Source organism: Oncorhynchus nerka, linkage group LG24, assembly GCF_034236695.1.
Source record: "Oncorhynchus nerka isolate Pitt River linkage group LG24, Oner_Uvic_2.0, whole genome shotgun sequence".
Lineage (NCBI taxonomy): Eukaryota > Metazoa > Chordata > Actinopteri > Salmoniformes > Salmonidae > Oncorhynchus > Oncorhynchus nerka.
In genome coordinates this window covers 42,367,520-42,379,604 of record NC_088419.1, presented here as the reverse complement: position 1 = coordinate 42,379,604, position 12,085 = coordinate 42,367,520, and the positions used below count along the sequence as shown (strand labels likewise).

Here is a 12,085-nt window from a genome sequence, read left to right as displayed (position 1 = left end):
CAGGTCACAGTGGTGGGTAGTATATGGGGCTTTGGTGACAAAACTAATGGCACTGGGATAGACTGCATCCAATTTGTTGAGTAGAGTATTGGAGGCTATTTTGATAATGACATCGCCAAAGTCAAGGATCGGTAGGATGGTCAGTTTTACGAGGGTATGTTTGGCAGCATGAGTGAAGAAGGCTTTGTTGCAAAATAGGAAGACGATTCTAGATTTAATTTTGGATTGGAGATGCTTAATGTGAGTCTGGAAGGAGATTTTACAGTCTAACCAGACACCCAGTTATTTGTAGTTGTCCACATATTCAGAACCGTCCAGAGTAGTGATGCTGGACAGGCAGGGGCAGCGATCGGTTGAAGAGCATGCATTTATTTACAAGCCTTGGAGAGTTGTATGGCATTGAAGCTCATCTGGAGGTTAGTTATCACAGTGTCCAAAGAAGGGCCAGAATTTTGTCGTCTGCGTAGAGGTGGATCAGAGAATCACCAGCAGCAAGAGCGACATCATTGATGTATACAGAGAAGAGATTCGGCCCGAGAATTGAACCCTGTGGCACCCCCATAGAGACTGCCAGAGGTCCGGACAACAGGCCCTCTGATTTGACACACTGAACTCAATCAATCAAGTAGGTGGTGAACCAGGCAAGGCAGTCATTTGAGAAACCAAGGCTGTTGACTCTGCTGATAAGAATGTGGTGATTGACAGAGTCGAAAGCCTTGGCCAGGTCAATGAATACATCTGCACAGTAATGTCTCTTATCGTTGGTGGTTATGATATAATTTAGGACCTTGAGCATGGCTGAGGTGCACCAATGACCAGCTCTGAAACCAGATTGCATAGCGGAGAAGGTACGGTGGGATTCAAAATGGCCGGTAATCTGTTTGTTAACATGGCTTTCGAAGACCATAGAAAGGCAGGGTAGGATATATATAGGTATGTAATCGTTTGGATCTAGGGTGTCTCCCCCTTTGAAGAGGGGTATGATCGCGGCAGCTTTCCAATCTTTGGGAATCTCAGACGATCCGAAAGAGAAGTTGAACAGGCTAGTAATAGGGGTTGCAACAATTTCGGCAGATTATTTTAGAAAGAAAGGGTCCAGATTGTCTAGCCCGGCTGATTTGTAGGGGTCCAGACTTTGGAGCTCTTTCAGAACATCAACTATCTGTATTGAGTGAAGGAGAAATGGGGAGGCTTGGGCGAGTTGCTGTGGGGGGTGCAGGGCAGTTGACCGGGGTAGGGGTAGCCAGGTGGAAAGCATGGCCAGCCGTAGAAAAATGCTTATTGAAATTCTCAATTATAGTGGATTTATCGGTGGTGACAGTTTCCTATCCTCAGTGCAGTGGGCAGCAGAGAGGAGGTGCTCTTATTCTCCATGGACTTTACAGTGTCCCAGAACTTTTTTGAGTATGTGCAACAGAATGCAAATTTCTGTTTGAAAAAGCTAGCCTTAGCTTTCCTAACTGCCTGTGTATATTGGTTCCTAACTTCCCTGAAAAGTTGCATATCACGGGGGCTATTCAATGTTAATGCAGTACGCCACAGGATGTTTTTGTGCTGGTCAAGGGCAGTCAGGTCTGGAGTGAACCAAGGGCTATATCTGTTCCTGGTTCTACATTTTTTGAATTGGGCATGCTTGTTTAAGATGGTGAGGAAGGCACTTTTAAATAATAACCAGGCATCCTCGACTGATGGGATGAGGTCAATATCCTTCCCGGATACCCGGGCCAGGTCGATTAGAAAGGCCTGCTCGCTGGAGTGTTTTAGGGAGCGTTTGACAGTGATGAGGGGTGGTTGTTTTACCGCAGACCCATTACGGATGAAGGCAGTGATCGCTGAGATCTTGGTTGAAAACAGCAGAGGTGTATTTGGAGGGCAAGTGTCACGAGAATTTCTATCCTCAGTGTTCTAACTGAACTATTTTAATATCTCTGGCTGAATCCTGAAGGTTGTAAATCTCCAGTTCAAAGAAACAGACAAAGTCTCAGCCTGCAATGGATCAGTACTTTATTCAGAGAGCGCTCTGTCTTCAAAATGAGAACAGTCTTTTTATTGCACACACACACACAAATGAACTCACATCAGTAGAAACTCCACCTCGCTTTAGGTGGGCTGTATTTTTCCACAGTTCACATACATTGTTTATCACACTTCTGCAACATGTTTCATTATCTTCTGCAAGCCTAGCCGTTTCTAACAGTTTCTTTCCAGTTACTAGTTTAACCGTTATCACAAGTCAACAGTTCAGTTGTCCTTGAATGTCTCAACTATACCCTGCTCATATTGCGAAATAGTAACACAATGGTCTAGTCTTAAAAATTCTAGTCACACAGATTATTGGATTATGACATTTCATACAATTATATGGTTTCAGGGTGGAATACTTTAGTCATTATCTTAAACATACAAATTCTTCTATCAGCAGGTTGGTTAGGATGATATCTTTGAGGGTGCCCATGTTTACGGATTTGGGGTTGTACCTGGTAGGTTCAGTGATCATTTGTGTGAGATTGAGGGCATCAAGCTTAGATTGTAGGACAGCTGGGGTGTTAAGCATGTCCCAGTTCAGGTCACCTAGCAGCACAAGCTCTGAAGATAGATGGGGAGCAATCAATTCACATATGGTGTCCAGGGCACAGCTGGGGGCAGAGGGTGGTCTATAGCAAGCGGCAACGTTGAGAGACTTGTTTCTGGAAAGGTGGATTTTTAAAAGTAGAAGCTCTAATTGTTTGGGTACAGACCTGGATAGTAAGACCAAACTCTGCAGGCAACTCTGCCCCCTTTGGCAGTTCGATCTTGTCGGAAAATGTTATAGTTAGGGATGGAAATTTCCGGGTTTTTGGTGGTCTTCCTAAGCCAGGATTCAGACATGGCTAGTACATCCGGGTTGGCAGAGTGTGCTAAAGCAGTGAATAAATTAAACTTAGGGAGGAGGCTTCTAATGTTAACATGCATGAAACCAAGGCTTTTACGGTTACAGAAGTCAACAAATGAGAGCACCTGGGGTATAGGAGTGCAGGGCCTGGATTAACCTCTCCATTACCAGATGAACAGAGGAGGAGTAGGATAAGGGTACGGCTAAAGGCTATAAGCACTGGTCAACTAGTACGTTCGGAGTAAAAGGAGCAGGTTTCTGGGCACGATAGAATAGATTCAAGGCATAATGTACAGACAAAGGTATGGTAGGATGTGAATACATTGGTGGTAAACCTAGACATTGAGTGAACATGAGAGAGATATTGTCTCTAGAAACATTTAAACCAGCTGATGTCACCGCATGTGTGGGAGGTGGAACTAAAGGGTTGGCTAAGGCATATTGAGCAGGGCTAGAGGCTCTACAGTGAAATAAGACAATAATCACTAACCAGAACAGCAATGGACAAGGGATATTGACATTATGGAGAGGCATGATTTATCCACTCGCTAGCTATCCCACCTGGAAAGATATTACTTTGTTTTTGCGCTGTTTGTTTGTTTAGAAGGGATTAATTATACAACTCTGGTTAGATATCAAAACAGTACCAGTTTTGCTGACATTTTGTAAAATTATATTTATCCGGGCAAAACCCTATTTCACGCTGGTTCCACTACTTAGGGTCTTTCAAGACATGGGGCTCAAGCAGAGCTCATGAGTGACTGTGACAAAGCATACAAGTCTAGATCACGAGAAACGCTTTAGTCCCTGTCAAATTTGGCTACCCCAGGTTAAGAAGTTTGACATGGCTGTAAACATAGTCTATGCTATGTTTTTGACAGGCAAACGCCTCCCCTCTCCTTTTCTCTCCTCCCCTCTCCCTTATCTCCTCCCCCTCTCCTCTTCACCCTAGATGGCGGTGTTGATCAGCTCTGGGTTCATCGTAGCCTGGTCTCCCTACGTGGTGCTCAGCTTTTGGAGTATGTTCCACAACAAGGGGAAGGACAGCCTGGCCCCCGTGGTCTCCCTGCTGCCCTGCCTGTTCGCTAAAAGTTCCACGGCCTACAACCCTTTCATCTACTACATCTTCAGATGCTCCTTTAGACGCCAGCTGCGCCAGCTCCAGGTCCTGATCTGCTGCTCTGCCCAACCAGACTCACCTTCGTGTAGGGAGACAGGAGAGGGCAGGCAGAGTGTAAGGTCTGACCTACTACAGAGCTTTCCGGATGATAAGAATAGAGCTCCCTTGGTGGGGAAGTTGGGAACTGCGGTGCTGGAAAGAGTCTGAGAAAGAGCTGACAAGCTCCTGTTAAAAAAGTATTGGAACACGGCCTGTTTGAACATTGGTCCGTACCCATCAAAGGGTTAAGACTGTGTGTGTGCGTGTGCGTTAAAGGGTCACAAATGGATGGGGTGCGAGTTAATCAACTGTGTTTCTTCACTGTCATTCTAGCACACACTACTAGGTCATAGCCTCGTCCTCGCCACGTCACTAACAAAGTAACTCTTTACTTGAAGTCAACAGACAAAATGTATTATGATGCAGTCATAAGACACATCACATATTATAATCATTGTAATAAGGTTTTATAAGGGCTCATACATGTTTATAAAAAAGTTGTAAAGCATTGTGTTTTTTGGCTTGAAGTTAAAGGAATATCATGTAGAATGAAGCCCCTAAAGGAAACTGGTTGAATTGCAACAACATTTGCACTGCTACAACATTTGCAATTCTTACTTGCGGTGTAGAATTTTAGCAACCAGGAAATAGCAAGTCACTTTCTTATAGCAAGTCAATTTATGAGTCTCTTTTACTTTCAGTTTTGCACACCATTTCTGCCATTGTTCATTGTGCTTGTGAGGAGTTAACCATGCCTCTGTGTGATGCTGATGGAAGAGAGGGAGGGTCCTGCCTTCCAATTTGACAACAAGAGACAGAACAGCTTTTGTTGTCAAATAGGAGGACTGCACCATCATCATGTAACTTTGTGTGGGCCCCAATTGATTCATTTTTGAACAAATATTGTGAAACATTATACTATTACCGCAGATATATCAAGGACATTTTCTGAAATTAAAATGCAAAAATATGACATAATGCCCCTTTAAGTGTTATTGTAAAGTTCACTTTATTGTTGAATGTTGTTGTGAGGTACTGTAGCATTGAACTTAAACTTCACAATGGCCACTATGGCCATTCACAATGGTCGCTATGAGCATTTACAATGGTCTCTGTGGCCATAGTTCTGGTCCCTTTCTTCCTGTTTTGAGAGACTTGTTGGATATTGTAGCATTGGCAGGCTACGAGACAGCCTTCTTGACTTTCCTCCCCATGTCTAGAGTGTTCTGTGAGTCTGTCCCCAATAGAAGCCTCAGGAACCATCAAGTTAAAAGAGGAGAGCTAATCTGACATTGCACCCTATTCCCTACATAGTCCACTACTTTTAGATAGAGACCTATGTAGCTAATATTATTCTGATGTGGCAGTGGTTGTGAACTATGTTAGGAATAGGGAATAGTGTGCCATTTGAGGCGGCTGGAAACTTCAGGAAGCGTTTTTGACATCTGACCTTGTTTGTGTGACCTCTAATGATTGTAACAGAGCTACTCTGAGAAAATCAAACAGCTTTAGAAAAGCATATTTTTTTCTCTGTCTTTGTTGCTCCTAAACACTTCTACTTCACAATAACAGCACTTACAGTTGACTGGGTTAGCTTTAGCAGGGCAGGAAGCTGACTAATTGACTTGTTGGAAAGGTGGCATCCTATGAAGGAGCCACGTTGAAAGTCACTGAGCTCTTCATTAAGGCTATTCTACTGCCAATGTTTGTCTATGGAGTTGGCTGTATTTATACACCTGCCAGCAACGAGTGTGGCTGAAATAGCAGAATCCACTCATTTGAAGGGGTGCCCACATACTTTTGTATATATAGTACACATACCATTCCATTAAACCATTACGTTACCAGCACAGTCATTGTTGCTCCAAAGTCTGTGTGGTCGGTAGTGTGTGCGTGTTGCTATCTTCAAGCGCTTATTGATTCATGAATGATTATAGACTTCACTTCCCAATGAAGACCTTAACCTAAGGTTAACCGGTGGTGCTCACCATGATGGCAAGACCCTTTTATCTTATTAGAAAACCTTGAGAAAAATTGAAGATCTTGAAAAATATGATCTTCTTTTCCTCTGCATGCCCTGAAACTCAACTCCTCTGACAATAGAATGTTTTTTGTTGAATGTTGTTGTTGTAACGGAGACCCTGAAATTTTGACATTAATAGATCCTGTTTCTCCATCTAAATTCATCTTTGTTTGCATTAATAGTGTGCAAAATTCAAAATATTGCGTTGAGTTATTAAAACCCCCTAGAGTCCATATCCACACCCTTACTGAAATTGAATTAGCATAATAAAAAAAATTAGTTTAAGCCAGATGTCACACTTCTTTTTATTTTATTACCCCTCTTTCATGGTATCCAATTGGTAGTTACAGTCTTGTCTCATCGCTACAACTCCCGTATGGACACGGGAGAGGCGAAGGTTGAGAGCCACGAGTCCTCTGAAACACAACCCAACCAAGCCGCACTGCTTCTTGACACAATGCCCACTTAACCCAGAAGCCAGTCACAACAATGTGTCGGAAGAAACACCGTACGCCCGGCCCGCCACAGGAGTCACTAGAGCGTGATGGGACAAGGATATCCCTGCCGGCCAAACTGGACCAACTGTCCACCGCCCCATGGGTCTCCCAGTCGCAGCCGGCTGTGGATCTCTAGTGGCACAGCTAGCACTGCGATGCAGTGCCTTAGACCACTGCGCCACTCGGGAGGCCCCTCAGATGTCACACTTCTGCATCTGCGGTGAAAGGTGACAGAGCTAGACCAGTGTTGGTCAAACCATGAGACATCCTGAAAATCAGTCTTCTCGCGAAAACGTCTGCAGTTTCCCAATGGCTTTGCCCAAAAAACGGACCCCTCTATGGAAAAACGAGACCCTCACGAACATGATGGTCATCTCCATCTTGGGACTTGTCTGAAGTCGGTACAGCCGATCTACCAACTTCTGTCTGTAGCCTCCAAACAGTTTAGGCTGCACACTAAGAGGACGCTCACAAGAATCGTCCGAAGATCACCCGGTAACAGTTAAAAACATATATGGAAGTATATAATGGAGGCTGTTTAGTGCCAAAAATAAGGGGTTAAATACATAAACAAAATGTTTCCTGATCTTTCTTATAGATGATCTCTCTTTCTTACTTGTGTATTCATGAAAGAACTTATTGGATAAGGAATTCTGCCTACAGCTCCACTGCTCAGGCGTCAGAAAAGATTGATATTTGATTTCAAAAGCAGAGGAGCAAACTGCCTGCTGCTTTCACCTTAGATTTAACAACAACGTTTCAACTGCATGGTCTTCATTTGTTTAGCTGGTTTGCTTTCTGCACTCTGTTTCAGATTGTTTCTCTGACTGCCCATTCTCATAGTGTTTCTTCTATATTAGCGGAGGCTGGTGGGAGGAGCTATATGAGGACAGGCTCATTGTAATAGCTCAAATATAGTAAATGGAACAGAGTCAAACATGGTTGCAGTACATTTGATGTGTTTGATACGGTTCCATAACTTCCATTCCAGCCATTACTAGGCCATCCTCCTATAGCTCCTCCATCCAGCCTCCACTGCTCTATATTACAGATACTGTAGACCTGTCCAGAAATAACCCTTAGCTCTAGGTCAGGGGTCTCCATCCGTTTCTAGCATGAAAGCAACTTTTAATGCTTTCAAATAGGCTGGCACATTCTTCTCTTCTCTGAGTCCTTAGTGTTTTCTGTCAATATACCTGGTAAAAAATAATGGTTATTATAAACTACGTGTGACAAAGAACAGCCCTTGGCCGTGGTATATTGGCCATATTCCACAACCCCTCGGGCCTTATTGCTTAAATAAACACCTCATATAAAATCTGTGATTTTTAACCCCAAATTGTGTTTTATATATATTGTTTTTCACTCTCAAAATGAAATGTGTTTATAGAGAAAAACAACTCAATTGGATGTTCTGAGTCCATGTCAATGCTTAAATCACATCCGGAGACTATTATTTTAGTTCTGTAAGAAAACAAGCACATTTAGATTTGAGTGGAATTCCCTTTTAATTGTGAATCTTTGCCTTTTAATTGCACATCTAGCAAGTGAGGAATGTGAGATTTGTTTATGGCATTTTGGGATTGAAAACATGAAAAATGACACATACTTTCAGAATTGCTTGGTGAGCTACTCATATGTGGGCTGCGAGCTACAGGTAGCTGTTAGTAGACCTGTTGGAGACCCCTGCCCTAGGTACTTCAAGCTATTGTGTGGGAATAACCAAATATGCTAGCAACTCCACCTCACACTCTGAAAGGCAAGTTTTGCCATAATGGTTCATTCCAATCTGATAAAAATCAAGCTACAGAAGTCCTTAAAGGCTAGATGTTGTTTCTGGATGGGGTTTGAGTGTGGCTACGCGGGGATGGACAGAGAGAAAGAGAGAGCTGTTGAGCTTTATGTTATCGAGAGCCGAGACATGAGCAAGTCAATGGCAATCAGCGGATATGTAATCAGTCTCCATAGCACTCAACTCTTATTCCAATAAACCGGTTCAAAGCTCCAGCAGACAATTCAAAAAATAAGATATAAAGACAATACAAAAGCTTGAACATAAAGGCAAAAGGATATCTGACCAAATACATACAGTAACATAGCCAGCAACGGCCCACTTTGTATTGCCTAACATGTCTGATCTGTCCTGCTTGAGGTAATCTCTCTATCAGTTAGAATCTCTAACTTGAGAAGTGAGAATCAGGCAAATCTCCAACCCATTGTTACATAATAAGTGATTTACGTATGGGGGTCAAAGCTGCTCTTAGGACTTCCAAGTCAGAATTTGTTCCCAGTGTCAATGTATTAAATTTAGTCATTACCATTTGTCTGAGGGCGAGTTCTGGGGTTAAAGGGTCCGGCATGTTTCTCATTTTCACACAGAACAAGGGAGAGAAAGTAAAAATGATTGTGAGAGAAATGACCTAATATGCCAAATGACTATCCTATTGCCAGGTTGTTATTGTTAAAGAGAATGTGTTCTCAATTTCTCTATAACCTACCTGGATAAATAAAAAGGTCATACGGTAGTGTATCTTCGCGATACTACGCGCAAAGTCATTTTGAAGTTAGCCAGCAGTAAAAACCCAAATCGATAAGTAGTCAAGATAAGTTTTGTTAAAGTTAATGATCTTATTGATCAGATTCAATATCTCATCTGAACCATGGAAAACCTTAAGCTGTTACAGCAAACAAAATCACATTATTTTTATTGACAACATAAGTTCAGTGACTTTAGATAACATGGAATTTAGATAAAAGTAATTACGAATAGTTCCACAATCTCCTTGTTCTACCATAATATCCTGTGCAGATTTCACACTATTATATTTTCAGTTTTCACAAACATCTGTGTGTATTTATTTTATTTCTTTACCTTTATTTAACTCGGCAAGTCAGTTAAGAACAAATTCTTATTTTCAATGAAGGCCTAGGAACAGTGGGTTAACTGCCTTGTTCAGGGGCAGAATGACATATTTTTACCTTGTCAGCTCGGATATTCGATCTTGCAACCTTTCGGTTACAAGTCCAACGCTCTAACCACTAGGCTACCAGCCGCCCCATATCAGTGTTTTACAATCTATCCTTAGGAGAGTGCTCAGAAAGAATACGTTTTCAAACCCAGCACTTACTGTACACAACCAATCACCAAGTCCTTGATTAGATGAACAGGGGTGTCCTCCAGAAATGGATTGAGAAACGCTGATGAAGACATACTAAGTGATCTGTAGACTAAACTGTATATTATTGGTTGTGGTTTAGGGCAAAATTCACACAGTCATTATGAATATATTCATGTCACAATCTCATTGCGCTATTCTATCATCCTGTGCAGATATCACACGCCGATGTTTGCAACTTCTTCCCATCGCTGTGTGTACACACACACACACACACACACACACACACACACACACACACCTATATTATTGAGTTATATTGTTCATCAGCAATCTGTCTACATGGCCTGGCGGATCTTGTCCAGGCTCTTCTCAATGTTGTCTATCACCTCTACTGCAGCCTGAGGGATTCTCGTCCCGGGGCCGAAGATACAGCACACACCAATCTGGTACAGGAACTTATAGTCCTGTAGAGAAACATACAGCATGGAGTTATATACTGTAAAAAGATACAGCACACACCTCTCTGGTACAGGAACTCATAGTCCTGTAGAGAAACATACAGCATAGATTTATATACTGTAAAAGATACAGCACACACCTCTCTGGTTCAGGAACTCATAGTCCTGTAGAGAAACATACAGCATGGAGTTATATACTGTAAAAAGATACAGCACACACCTCTCTGGTACAGGAACTCATAGTCCTGCAACATAGTGTTAAAGACACACATTCTCAGACCAAAATGGAATGAGGATGAAGTGCATTTGATTTTTTAACAGACCATGCAGAGACAGTAAAACCTTTACTAGAACCATTATCTCCCTTAATACCAGCGTATAACCAACATGTGAGTCAGCAGATGATCTTCATAGGAAGAAGGGGAAGACCATTCTACTCAGTGAATAAAAAAATAAATATATCCACTGATTAAAAACACACTGTTTTGAAATGAAGGTAAACAGTAGCCCCAACAGGGTAGCACCATTGCTTAGCCAGAGGACAGCTAAAATAAAATATACAAAAGTATGTGGACACCCCTTCAAATGAGTGGATTCAGCTTATTTTAGCCACACCAGTTGCTGATTGGTGTATAAAATCGAGCACACAGCCATGCAAACTCCATAGACAAACATTAGCAGGGGAATGGTGTTGTGTCTTTGACTGTTATTTTTTAATGTGATTGACTGCTATTTTATCAAATAATTACATACCACGTTAAATTATTACGTGATTAAATTACTCATGTAACAATTAATTAAGTAGTAATCTCGGGCACCACGGAAAAAGTTAGAGTTACTATCTTCCGACTAAACTCTAAAGATATTTATATCTCTTGCATCAGTCACAGTCAAGTCATTAATTCTTATTTACCTTCTATCAGTCTCATTCTGAATGTCGCAAAATCCTTGGATGTCTGCATGAACCCTAGCATAATTTATGAATCAGCGATATACAGTGGCTTAATAATTTATTTACTAACCAACTAATCACACAGAATAGTTTACACATTGATTACTATATAATGCAATGAAAAGTCCCTAGTGGACTAAACCCGATATGACAGCTTGGCAGACAAAGAGCGGGAATACTTTGCACATGAACGGCCGCTAATTCAAAGTAATTGCATTGTACATATTTACGTGTGTACAGTTGAAGTCGGAAGTTTTACATACACCTTAGCCAAATACATTTAAACTCAGTTTTTCACAATTCGAGACATTTAATACTGGTAAAAAAAATCCCTGTCTTAGGTCACTTAGGATCACCACTTTAATTAAAAAATGTGAAATGTCAGAACAATAGTAGAAAATGATTTATTTCAGGTTTTATTCTGACCCATTCCCAGTGGGTCAGAAGTTTACATACACTCAATTAGTATTTGGTAGCATTGTCTTTAATTATTAACTACACATGGTTGATGATATTACTAGGTTCACTAGCTTGTCCTGCGTTGCATATAATAAATGCGGTGCCTGTTAATTTATCATCGAATCAGCCTACTTCAACTTCGCCAAACGAGTGATGATTTAACAAAAGCGCATTGCCAAAAAAAAGCAATCTTTTCACAAATGTACCTAACAAACATCAATGCCTTTCTTAAAATCAATACACAGAAGTATATATTTTTAAACGTGCATATTTAGAAATTCATGTTAGCAGGCAATATTAATGAGGGAAATTGTCACTTCTCATGAGTTCAGTGCAAGCAGTCAGGGTATTTGCAACAGTTTGGGCCGCCCATATAAAACATGATACATTTTTGTCAAAAGTTGCTAATATATGCATATAAAAAATATTATCGAATAGAAAACACTCTAAAGCTTCTAAAACCGTTTAAATTTTGTCTCTATGTAAAGCAGAAGTCTCAGGGCATGCATTCTCCCAAAGTCTCTCTTGTCATGGAAAAAGTTGGCC

The 12,085-nt window shown here is 41.4% G+C and overlaps 2 protein-coding genes across 2 annotated transcripts in view; one reads left to right on the top strand and one right to left on the bottom strand.

Moving 5' to 3' along the window:
* LOC115107504 (opsin-5-like) overlaps positions 1–4,214 on the top strand; it is a gene marked incomplete at its 5' end in the record, with an annotated part of 32,232 nt that extends 28,018 nt beyond the window's left edge. Inside the window, one exon of the mRNA XM_065008492.1 lies at positions 3,825–4,214. Coding sequence (XP_064864564.1) covers positions 3,825–4,199 — 375 coding nt within the window. The remainder of the gene's footprint in view (positions 1–3,824) is intronic.
* Positions 4,215–9,229: 5,015 nt separating this feature from the next.
* Positions 9,230–12,085, bottom strand: part of mmut (methylmalonyl CoA mutase) — a 45,336-nt gene continuing 42,480 nt past the window's right edge. Inside the window, exon 14 of the mRNA XM_029631863.2 lies at positions 9,230–10,134. Within this exon, the coding sequence (XP_029487723.2) occupies positions 10,006–10,134 (129 nt within the window). The 3' untranslated portion in view covers positions 9,230–10,005. The remainder of the gene's footprint in view (positions 10,135–12,085) is intronic.